Below are 12911 nucleotides of genomic sequence, written 5' to 3' on the forward strand. Positions count from 1 at the left end.
TTACCGAGAGCCTTACTTAAATTAATTTAGACATTTAATATTTGTGATTTTTCGGATTTTCTAATGGAGTTATAAGGAAATATAAGAGGTATAAATTGTTAAAAATAGGCAGTTTTAGTCAGTTGAACAGTATAACATTTTTTATTAAACTTAAATGGCATTAACCAGTTCTTATTTTTATTGTGAGCCTCATCACTGCAAAAAGTCACTAGGTATTCAGTGTTTGTGTTTTTTTTAGGTTTCCTGTTGGAATTATTACATAAGTCTGGTAGTGCTGCCATTTCTTATGGGGCTTTCAGAGAGTTTTCACATCCCCTTCACTTTTTTTAAACTTTGTTTTGTTGTAGTCTGATGCTACAGTTGTATATTTTTCCTCATTAATCTATACTAAGTGCCCCATAATGACAAAGTGAGAACAGAATTTTAGAAATTTTGCAAATTTATTAAAAATAAAAAACTGAAATATCCCACTGGCATAAGTATTCAGACTTTTTACAACAACACAGTAAATGTAGCTCAGCTTCCTCCCATTTCTCTGGATCGTTGCTGAGATGTTTCTGCACCTTGACTGGAGTCCACCTGTGCTAAATTAAACTGATTGGACAGGATTTGGAAAGACACACACCTCTCTATAGAAGGCCTCACAGCTTCCCAAGAGGACAGTGGCCTCCATGATTGTCAGATGGAAGAAGTTTGGCACCACCAGGACTCTTCCAAGAGCTGGCCAAACTGAGGAATAGTGGGGAAGGGTCTTAGCAAGAGAGGTGGCCATGAACCTGGTCACCATAGTCACTCTGACTGAGCTCCAGAGATTCTCCAAGTGGGCTTTCATGTGTTTTACACTTAAGAGGAGACTACTGTCTAGCTTCTCTGCCAGTACGCCCAGATCAGAGGAGGGCTGCAGTGATGGTTGTCCCTCTAGAACACAGGTGTCAAACTCAAGGCCTGCGGGCCAAATCTGGCCCGTGGAACAGTTTAATCTGGCCCGCAAGATGATCTCATATTTCTGTTATAACTGGCCCATCAGTCTGAGGTCTGCAGATTTCTTCAAGTATAAAAATATAAACTTATCCTTGATGATTTAAGATATCCTTGTTAAGTCACAAAATCTGAAAAAGTAAGGAGTAAAAATGTTTAGAAAAGAAGTCAGGAATGTGGGAAAACAAATTTATTTGTGTTTTAATTTCACATTTTCAATTTGCATCTCTCAATTAGAATTCAAACTTAGAATTTTGACTTTTAATTTCATACTTTGAACATTTCAACTCATAATTTTGACCTCTCATATAATATTTTGAGCTTTAAGATTCATAATTCTAATTTTTAAGTCATATTTTGACCTTTTTAACCAATAATTTTGTGATTTATCTCATATTTTCAACTCCAAACTTTGACTTCATGATCGAATAGTTTGACCTTTAAGACTCACAATTTAAAACTTTGAATCATGTTTTTACTTTTGATTTTATGATTTAAAAATGTATGTCATATTTTGACCTTTTAAACTCATGATTTTGACTTCTTTTTAATATATTTGCCATTTAAAAAAACATTATTTTTTTAATTTCAATGTTATATTTTTACCTTTTTGAACTAATAAATGTACTTCTTGTAGATTGTGAGTCTTTAAACTTATCTTTTTAACTTTTTAAATGTCAAGATCGTTTATCATCAGTGCTAAGTTTTTTTTTTCCATATTTTATTATCAGTGAAACAAGGTTGGCAGTTTCTGGTTAAAAAGATGACCCTGTTAGGCCCTCAGGTTAGACCTGAATCCAGAATCCGGCCCCTACTGTGATTGAGTTTGACACCCCTGCTCTAGAACTTTGTTCCATCTCCACAGGATCTCTAGAGCTCAGTCAGAGTGACCATCAGGTTCTTGATCACTTCTGATGTCCACCAACGGGGACACCACCAACTAGGGCTTAGATCTTGATTTTCCAAGTATTTCTATGAGTGCCCTACAAAGGCTTAACTCCATGGAGTTATTTCCCTGTTTTTATAAAAGTTTCATCATGTTAAAAATACTAAAATAGAGAGAAACACAAAGTGCAATCTCAACAATACGCTAAAGAAAACCTTAGAGTAATTCTTAAAAACCAAAACCGTATCCCAGGTCTTATAATCTGTTGGAGCCAGACGGCTAAATGTAATGAACTTTATGCAAATCTGCTTAAAATGTCAAATTCAAACAATCAACATGCCAAATCTTCACCGTCCCAACAATCAGTGTGAGATAGTTAATAGAGCTTCATATAGAGCGTTTGAATCTTTGATTTCTGCAGGTCTGCAGGGAGGTCGGGTGTTCTTCAACGCGGTGAGGGAGGGCGACCTGGTGATGTTTGCCTGTGACGACGAGCAGGACCGGATGCTGTGGGTCCAGGCCATGTACCGAGCCACGGGACAGTCGTACAAACCGGTGCCTCCACCGCAGAACAAAACTACAAACTGCAGAGGAGGACTACAGAAACCAGCATCCCCCATCAGTAGGTGTTGGTTCTCTATTCTCCACTTTATCAGCAGGGCCAGGGTCGTTTCTGGGCCGTCCATTCTCTTCTTGTGAACACAGTTTCTCTGGAACGCTTTGCAAGATTCTCTTACAACTTTGCACAGACATCCACTCTAACTCAAGGATGGACTGATTAGATTTTGGAGGTTAAAGGTCAAGGTCATCAGGCCCCAATGACCATCCAAGCATGCACCTAACTATTAAAGAAATAAGAATTCTGTCCATCACGCTACCACATAAACCATCCCTGTCCTTCTTTATGCACCGCTGAACCTTCACTGTCTGACAACCAGATGTGGGCGATTCTCCATCAGTGCAGATGGACACTGCTTGTGCATTTCCTCCCTGCAGATGTATGTGCCTGAATAGTCTAACCTTTTTCAGGGCTGCTTTTAATGCATTTCAACGTAAGTCTGTTTTAAATGGTGCAGCTTTTACGCTCTTTGTGGTAGCATGTGTTTAGGTTATGGATTTAAGAGTTTCTCTTATTTTTCCTGTGCAGATTGATTGCAGACACACACACACACTCAGCTGGAGGTAGATAGAAACACATGAATGGTGTGCAGGTTTCTCTGCAAAGAGAGTGACAAAATGCACGCTGAAAATGAAAGTAACGAAAGAAAAACCCAGAACAAGCGTCTGTTCTTTAGCTCATCAGGAGCAGGCTTCTGTTACACAAAAATCTGTAGTTCAGAGTCATTACTGCTACTTTAAATGTCCTCAACCGTCGTTGCAGTTCAGTCAGATTATTATAAAGCAAATATAAAGCTAAGCGGGTGTGTAACTCGTACTGTATGTGTTAGCAGTGCTTCGTAGGTGTAGTCACTTCACACACAAAAATCCTTTATTATTCACTCTATTCTCTGTATTCATGGTTTCTATTAGTTTTTTCTGTTTCTTCCTGTCTCTACTCATTTTGCCATCTTTAGATCTCCCCTTAAGTCTTCCTTTCTACGTTCCCTTTTATTTAAGAAATATCCCTCTTCTTTCTGCCAGTCTTTATTTCTCTCCTCTGTATTGTTAACATTTTATCCATTCTTTATATTTTTTGTTGTGAATCTCATCATTGCATCATTACAATTAACTTTGTTATTGAATATTCAGGGGTTTTTTAAGATTTCCTGTTGGATTTATTAGAAAAAAAACTGGTGGTACCAGCATTTATTATACAGTTTTATTAAGCCATTCATGTTTGGCCTTCAAAGAGGTCCGAGTCTAAAGACAACCTCACCAACTCTGAGCCCCTGATCCTGTCAGGAGACTGGGACCATTTCAGATGACTTTGTGAGCTCTGTTCAGTACCCCATGTCCTAGGTTTTATTGAGAAAAATGACTTGTTTTTTTTTTTTCGTACGAAACAACAACAAAAAATTAAAGGGAAAATGGCTGTTGTTCTCCTTATTTCTGAGGCTCCTTTAAACCAGGGAATTGAACTACCAGAAAATACACTGACCATTTATTCACATTGAATTATTTTCTTCCTAATATTTATATAGTCCATTAATTTACCAGCACTTTTCCCACTGACATCATTCCTAAAACGAGGTAGTATAGTTTAAACTTTGATTTGAGGGCTTTTATTTTGAAATGTTCAGCTTTCCCCATTGGCTCACATTATTTTCTTTCTCTATTTTAATGTTTTTAATTAAAACAATAAAACACAAATTAATGAAAAAAAAATCAGATGGAGGTTTTTAATTCATGTATCATTCATTCATTTAATATTTGAGTGATAATTGACTAACAACTAAATAAAAAAAAAGCTTGTTTTCTATTTATCTGTTTTTAAAACTTAATCAAAAATCAAAAAGCTGTTAATTTTCTCATTTTTGTTTCTGAAACTATATCAAATTACAACTTGTTATTTTGATTTTGAAAATTTAGGTTGGGGTCAAAGAATGAAATGTGAAAAAATCCCAGCCAGAATCTGTGTATCATTTGTTCATTTGATATTTGAATGATAATTGACGAACAACTAAATGAAAAAAAGGCTTGTTTTCATTTATCTGTTTTTAAAACCAAATCAAAAAATGAAAAAGCGATTCATTTTCTCTCTCTCTTTTTTTTTTTTTTTTTGTGAAATTATATCAAATTAACAAATTACAATTTATTATTTTGATTTTGGATATTTAGGTTGGATTAAAGAATGGAATCAGACAAAACTCCAGCAGGTGTTGTGCTCAGAAAAGCATCCCGAGAATCACATGCCCATCACTGAGGAGTGGTGTGACTCAATGCCGGCGTTTTTGTTCTGTAAATCATTAGAGTAGGTGTGAGCTCCTCAACAATCCGCGTGTCATTCGTTGATTTATTATTTGATTTATAATTGAATAACAGATAATGAAAAACTGGTTAATTCTCTTGTTTTCAATCCTGAAATGGAATCAAATGAACAAGAAATGATGCGTCTTTTTGACTTTTGAAAATGAAATGGAACTGCCAGGAAATACACTGACCAATAATTTAACGACACGATTGCTTGAGTCCATTTAAAACTTTAAAAACAATTAGTAAGATTGTTTAAGGATACTAAATTTCACAGGAAGCCACTGAAAAAGAAGCTAGGGTGGCTGTTTTGTTGTCATGCTTAGGAGGAAAGCGTTCTCCACAAGCTGTATCCGTGATCCAGCCCGTGGAACGATTATATCCGGCCCACAAGATCATATCATATTTGTATTATAACTGGCCCACCAGTATGAGGTCTACAGATTTCCTCCAGTATAAAAATGTAAACTTAACTTGATTATTTGAAATATTCTTGTTAAACCATAAAAATCTGACAAGTAAAGATATTTCATAAAAACTCAAAATGTGAGGAAAGAAAATACTACGTGTTTTATTTCATATTTTCAATTTTGCATCTCAAGATCACAACTCAAACTTGTGATTTTTACTTTTTATTTCATACTTTGACCTTTTCAACTCAGAATTTGAACTTTATATGCCACAATTTTATATTTTAGATTACCAATTTTATATTTTAAGTCATATTTTGACCTTTTCAAATCCTTACTTTGGCTTTTTAATCCCATATTTTGACTTTTAAAAACATAATTTTAATTTTTTTTCTCATATTTTGACATTTTGATTGAATAATTTGTACTTTTTATATCACATTTTGACCTTTTACACTACTAGTTTTGAATTTATGTCATAATTTTAAATTTCTTTCTAGCTCATATTTTGACATTTTCATCTCCTAATTCTTGGCATTTTAATCCCATATTTTGACTCATATTTTAAAATTTTAAATAAATAGTTTATACTTTTTATAAAATAGTTTGATCTTTTACACTCCCAATTTTGAATTTAAGTCATAATTTTAACTTTTTAAGTCACTATTTTGAATTCAAGCTCATATTCTGACAATTTTTACTTCCTAATTTTTGGCTTTTAATCCCTTATTTTGACCTATCAGACTTAAAATTTAATATTTTAAGTCATATTTTGACTTTTAAACTCTTGATTTCAAATATGATCTCATATTTTGACCTTTCAAGCTTATGATTTCATCTTTCTCCTCATATATTTGTTCTTTACAAATGTTATTTTTCTATTTTTGATATTGTGTTCGGATCTTTTGAACTGATAAATGGTAATTCTTATCTCAGATTTGAGCCTTTAAACCTATCATTTTTACATTTTTAAATTTCCAGATGATTTATTATCAGTGCTTTTTTTCATACTTTATCACTGGTTAAAATGAGGATGACAGTTTTGGTTAAATGTTGACCCTTTTAGGCCCTCAGGTTAGACCTAAATCCAGAGTCAAGCCCCTGCTGTGATTGAGTTGGACACCCCTGGCTGAGACGATGAAAAATAACAAATTCAACCAGGAACTACAACTTTCCAGCCTTAAAGGCACATGTGGAATACATGATTCTTCCTCTTTGAATGATTTTTCTCCTTTCTCCATCTTTTATCTTTAATGTTTATTCTGCATCTCCTTGCTTGCTCCCCTGTCGTTTCTTTCCCCCTCATCCTCATGCTCATCTACATTTCGTTTCTTTCATTATCTGTTTAGGACACTGCCTTGTGTTTCGCCGGGCCTCCTCCTGGCCTGAGCTTTGTGACATGAAGAGCGTCACACTGGGAGTTGATTACGGCTGTATTTGTGTAATTTGGCGCGGCGGCAGCGGTCCCGCTCTCGCGCGGCTCGTTAGCGTTTAATGGAACAGACTGAGGCATTAATGGCGAGAGGTGCTGACATGCTGTTTTCAGGAGGAAATAGAAGGTGTCCCTGAAATAGCTCTTAACTGGGTGCTAAGTGCTGCTCCCATTCGTGCGTGTGGGCTTGGCGGAAAGTCATTCTCGCCGCTGTAATGATGGTGAAGCTGCACGTTCATTTATGCTCATAAAAAAAAAAATCACTGCAGAGGTTAAATAACATTAACGTCTGCATGTGTACACACTGACGAGCTCCGGCACACAAAGACGGGTTATTTAGCACTAATAAAATCTTTTTCTGTCTTGACTTCATGGAGAAAGCCGTGTTTTCCAGCACAAACGAGCCATTCTTCTCCCCCGTTTGAAGGTTAATAACGTGTAGCGAGCAGGTGAGACAATAAGAGCAGAGACGCCGCGTCCTTCCTTTGTTTGTCTCCAGTTCACGACTGTTTTCAGCTGCGAGTCTTTGGAAGCATCTCGGAGCACAAAGAGCGAGCGCGCGGCTGCATCAGATGTTATCGACCGGTGTGCGAGAGCGAATAATGAAGCTGAGCACAAGTGAAAGTCACGTCAGGGCCTCACACGGAGAAAAAGGGAGCTGAAACCCTGAACTCTGAGCCACCGAACCCCGCAGACACAACAGCTGATCCGTTCAATCAGCTCTGAGTATGCGTGCGTGACGACTATAAAAAGCCATCATCAATGGAGCTCTGATACTACGAGTCACCATGGAAACCTGTGGAGGGAAAAAAAAGAGGTCGTCCTACTTCACCCCACTGGAGTTAGAAGTTGGAAAACGTGCTCACGGCGAGTACGAGTACATTTTCAGAAAAGAGAAGCAGCAGCGGAGAGAGGGAGAGTTTCTGAGGGAGACAATAGACCAAGGAGTCAATGTGTAGTTATGAATGCCTTTAATTTAACATTATACACAGTGTCTTTTAATATCACAGATGAACATATAGTGACATAGCTCTGAATACAAATGAAAGCTTTAAATAAAATATTAAACACAGATCAAACAGGTAAACCTCTTTACAGGCCCTGGACTTTGTTCAAATCATATTAAACACCTTAAACAGCACTATTCAGAGACTTCTTCTATTAATAAATGCTTTAATCCTTTACTGAATGCAGTTTACGTCACATAAATGACCTCTAATCTTCATGAAATAACTGCTAGATTTTACTGTAATTCAAAGAAGACCAGTGCCTGTATAACAGGAGCTCATCCAGCCGATGTAAAGATCAGACTCACAGTCTTATTCCTGCTTTAATGGTCAGTAGTGTTGGGTTTAACACGGTACAAAGGAAGGTGTTACTATAATCAAATTTATCCGTAACGCTGTAGTGTAAGGCAGTGGTACTCAAAAGGTGTGACAAGGTACACCAGTGTGCCCTAAGGCAAGTCTAGGTGTGCCGTGGGAATTTGTACCATATGTTATTACTACAACTTTAAGGCAAGTACTGTAACCAGGTCTGCCCACAGATCTGGCTGGGCCCCTGAAAACCCCCAGAGAATGGGACCCCTCAGTTGGTGTTTATTGATGATATCAGTGTATGTGTGTTGGATCAGTAGCATTGGTGCTAGCATCTTGTCTAACAGTTATCTCATTTAGAGCTGAAAAGCATGTCAGGCTATTATTGGGTTGAAATTGGTGTTGAAATTATTAATTCGTGGAATTTTTTACCAAGTTAACCAGATTTTTCTACCGATTTTTGCCACTTCTTTTGACAACTTAAACAGTTTTGCTGCTTTTTAGCATTTTTTTAACCACTTCTCATTACTACTTTTAACCCATTTTGGCCACTTTTTTGGAACTTTTTGCCACATTTAACCAATTTTTGCTTCCCTTTTGCCACTTTTTGCCCAATTTTGCTGTTTTTTGGCCATTTTTTCTGTCACTTTTAACCCCTTTTTACCACCTTTTAGCAACTTTAACCCTTTCTTTGTCACTTTTCTGCCACTTGTAATCTTTTTTGCCATCATTTTGACACTTTTAACCCATATTTGCCAACTTTTTGCTAAATTTGGCCCACTTCTGCCATTATTTGACCACTTTTTTGCCCAATTTTGCCCATCTTTATCCCTTTTAGCCTATTTTTACAACATTTAACCCTTTTAGACCACATGTAACCCATGTTGCCACTATTTTGACACATTCAACAAGTTTTCACCTATTTCAAGCCATTGTTTGCCCACTTTTTTTTTTTTTTACAAATTTCCCCATTTCTGACTTTGTGTTGCCCAATCTTGCCATGTTTATCCATCACTTTTAACCCATTTTGCCACCTCTATGACAGCCTTTTTGCCATCTCTATGATCCCTCAGTTGGCTGGGCCCCAGAAAGCTCTCCCTTTTATCTCCCCTTATAGGCCACCTTGACTGTGATATATTTAACAAGTCTATTTTGTATCAGTTTTAATATGGTGTGCCTTGAGATTTTGGGCAAAAAAAGTCTGAAAATCCCTGGTGTAAGGTGTTACTGCTGCTAACGTGGTAATCATGTTACTTGGCAAAACAAGCAGTGGTGGACTTAGCAATTTTGGGGCCCCAAAGGCATGGGGGCCCTCCACATCCATTGTTGGGCTCCTTTGTAATGTGCATACACCAAAGAAAGAGCTTCTAATAAGTTCTTGTTTAACACAGTTTTTACACAGCAGCGATGGGAGGATGTCTGGAAAAGCAATAAAAAAATGAAAAACACTATATTGCCCAAAGCATTCACTCACCCATCCAAATAATTGAAATCAGGTGTTCCAATCACTTCCATGACCACAGGTATATAAAATCAAGCACCTAGGCATGCAGACTGTTGCTACAAATAATTGCGAAAGAATGGGTCGCTCTCAGGAGCTCAGTGAATTCCAGCGTGGTACTGTGATAGGATGCTACCTGTCCAACAAGTCCAGTTGTGAAATTTCCTTACTCCTAAATATTCCACAGTCAACTGTCAGTGGTGTTATAACAAAGTGGAAGCCACCGGCAACGACAGCAACTCAGCCATGAAGTGGTAGGCCACGTAAAATGACGGAGCGGGGTCAGCGGATGCTGAGTTGTATAGTGCACAGAGGTCGCCAACTTTCTGCAGAGTCAATCACTACAGACCTCCAAACTTCATGTGGCCTTCAGATTAGCTCAAGAACAGTGGTAGAGAGCTTCATGGAATGGGTTTCCATGGCCGAGCAGCTGCATCCAAGTTATACATCACCAAGTGCAATGCAAAGCGTTGGATGCGGTGGTGTAAAGCATGCCACCACTGGACTCTAGAGCAGTGGAGACACGCTCTCTGGAGTGATGAATCACGCTTCTTCATCTGGCAATTTGATGGACGAGTCTGGGTTTGGCGGTTGCCATGAGAACAGTACTTGTCTGACTACATTGTGCGAAGTGTTGGTGTGGATAAACTTGACTGGCCTGCACAGAGTCCGGACCTCATCCCGATAGAACACCTTTGGGATGAATTAGAGCGGAGACTGAGAGCCAGGCCTTCTCATTTAACATCAGTGTGTGACCTCACAAATGTTCTTCAGGAAGAATGGTCAGAAATTCCTATAAACACACTCCTAAACCTTGTGGAAAGCATTTTGTGTCTTTGTATTGACGTAATGTGGCACTAAAATCTAGCATGGAAATCTTTGTCTTGATTTTGTTCATTAGGTATCAGGCATGTTGGCACCGGTGCCAAATTGGTACAGGATTTTGGTACTCATCCCTGCTGACACGTTAGCTCCACTCCAAGAAGGAGGTAGAGGGAAATGCTGGAGTGGTTTTAACAATGACTTTGGATTTATTGCACAAATGACAAGGTGGCGATGAGGTATAAACTGCCCAGAACGTTGCTGGGGACTCTGCATCAAGTCTTTCCAAACACCTAAAAAGGCAGCAGACCAACACAAAGCTATAAGCTAAAGATCCCAAGTGATGCTAAAGATAACTGCATGATGCTGACGCCTACCAGGCAGCCGAAACTCATTTTTCAACATCAGCGACAGGTAACCACAGGAGCTGAGATAGATCAGGGAAGGGATCGTCAGATTTTCTCAACTTTGTCACCTTTTTTTGCATTTAAGAACAGAAATGAGAGATGAGGCAGAGACTGTTTTTTGTTGACTTTATTAATATGACTTGACTTAGGTATAAAGTAATCGAGTGAAAAGGGAAGACGAGCACTGATTGGTAAGGAATAAAAGCAAACTTGACAGGCAAAATGAACATGGAAGAAAAGCTAAAGGTAAATTCCGTGAATTCGGAGAAATCAGAGTGCTTTGTGGGCAGATTTAAGCACCTTCCTCATCTCTGAGGAGAGAGCTCTTATAAAAAGGACAAACTCAAAAATGTGACTGCTGAAGAAACTCTACAGACATTGCTTCATTTGACCTTCCTGCCACTGGCACTCTGCATAAATAAACTCCAATGGATCAGCGTTCAAACCAGTCTAAAAGAGTGGAAATTCATGAGTGATTGTGCAGAAGTTTGCCACTAAACTTTGACCTCAGATCTACTTTTTTCCCTCAGACTGGGATTTCTATCCTCAATATGAACAGGCAGGCGTGCTCAGGGTCAAGACTTGCCCCTCAAGTTGTTTTTTTGGGCTGTTTACACCCGTCAGTTGTGGTTTTTGAGGAGGCAGGTGGTCAGTTTGACAACGAGGATGATCCTGAGGAGAGACGTCCAAACTGTCCATTTGTCTTAACCTCAATGACGCACTTAAACGCAGCACAACAGCTGGGGATGCATTCACATGTCTTCTCTAACTTTTCCCGGAGTTGTTTTCGCTCTGCACTTCGAAACTGCGCTCAGCCACACAGAGACTCATGAGGTTGTCCATCTTCATCTTCGTCTCTGCTCACCCTGACATCATCTTTATCGCCGCCGTCACGCTCCGACAGGCAGATCAAGTCACATCTCTCAGCCTGGTGCACCTGAAACTGAAACGCTCTCCTCCTCCACCTCTTCGTCCGCATCAATAACCTGCCATCAGCGACCGCCACCACCTCTCAGAGCAGCATGTCACACTGATGTGACTGATGCCGTGATGATACCGATGGAGCTCGGACTGGACGGATATGGAGAGATCAAGCGCTGAAAACTACCCCCACCCATCAAAACTCACTCAAACATCCTAATACAGGTTGAAAATATCATCCAAAGATAAAGACAGACATAAATCAGATAAAGAGATGCATGGACACTGAGTTAACACGGCTGATTTAGCTCTACATTTATTAAAAACTAAAAAGAAAGTGACTCTACTTCAGTGTCAAACCTGCTGTCTACATTACCTAAAATGCAACTTAACATCTAAGCCAGATTTGCTGGTGCTGTGCCAAAAATACCCTGATAAAAAGAGGAGAAATTCTGGTTTTGAGGGACTGAAAAGCTCAATCTCTTCTAGATTCACTTCAGAAGCATCACCACCAAAACTGCAGCCCTGAGCCAAAACTCTGAACATGTTAGACAACACACACCTCATTTTTTGTGTAAAGAAGAGCCCAAAGTTTCCCTTTTCATCCTCCAGGCCATGATGGATGTTTTTAGTCGGTCATAAGCAGCAATCTTTTTGAACCTGAAGAAAGTATTACTAGCTAATTTGGGGGCCTTATAAACCCAGACATCAGTCCATCTTATTTCTAGTCAGAAATACCTCTGAACGCTTTAGGCCTCATTCGCCTGACAAATCTAGATAACCATCTCATTTTCAGATATTCAAAATAATTCTGGACTTAATGGCTTTTAGATACATACAAGAATTTATTTTTTACAAGAACTTAGTTGGCCCTTTGCTTTATAGTCTTTTTATAATGCCCAAAATGTGTCCAGACATTGGCATCCAGCTCTATGCTGATGATGCAGTCATCTATGCTCCTGCTAAGTCACCTACCAAGGCAGCAGAGATCTTGACTAACCACATGTACGGAGTCCAACAGTGGCTTGAACTCAATCATCTTGTTTTAAATCTAAATAACACTGTGTCGATGTGCTTCTCCATAAGGAAACGGTTTCCACTTGAAAGTTTTTGTGTTAAGATAAAGACTGAAAAAAATACAAGAATTGATGAATTCAAATTTTTGGGAGTAATTTTAGATCCACTGCTCAGGTTTGATAAACATGTGGAGAAAATCACTAAATCAGTAAGGAGCAATCTAGCTCAGATATTTATGCACTCCATGATCTTCTCTCATTTCTCATATTGTATGACAGTTTGGGCTCAGGGTTCACCTTCAACAATAAGAA

The 12911-nt window shown here is 38.5% G+C and overlaps 1 protein-coding gene across 5 annotated transcripts in view; it reads left to right on the forward strand.

Moving 5' to 3' along the window:
* Positions 1 to 12911, forward strand: part of cadps2 (Ca++-dependent secretion activator 2) — a 343471-nt gene that overhangs the window by 185614 nt on the left and 144946 nt on the right. For all 5 annotated transcript variants that reach the window (XM_041795900.1, XM_041795903.1, XM_041795901.1 and 2 more), the window contains exon 11: positions 2286 to 2486. In XM_041795900.1, the coding sequence (XP_041651834.1) occupies positions 2286 to 2486 (201 nt within the window). The remainder of the gene's footprint in view (positions 1 to 2285; positions 2487 to 12911) is intronic.

This window comes from Cheilinus undulatus, linkage group 9 (genome assembly GCF_018320785.1).
Source record: "Cheilinus undulatus linkage group 9, ASM1832078v1, whole genome shotgun sequence".
Classification (NCBI taxonomy): domain Eukaryota; kingdom Metazoa; phylum Chordata; class Actinopteri; order Labriformes; family Labridae; genus Cheilinus; species Cheilinus undulatus.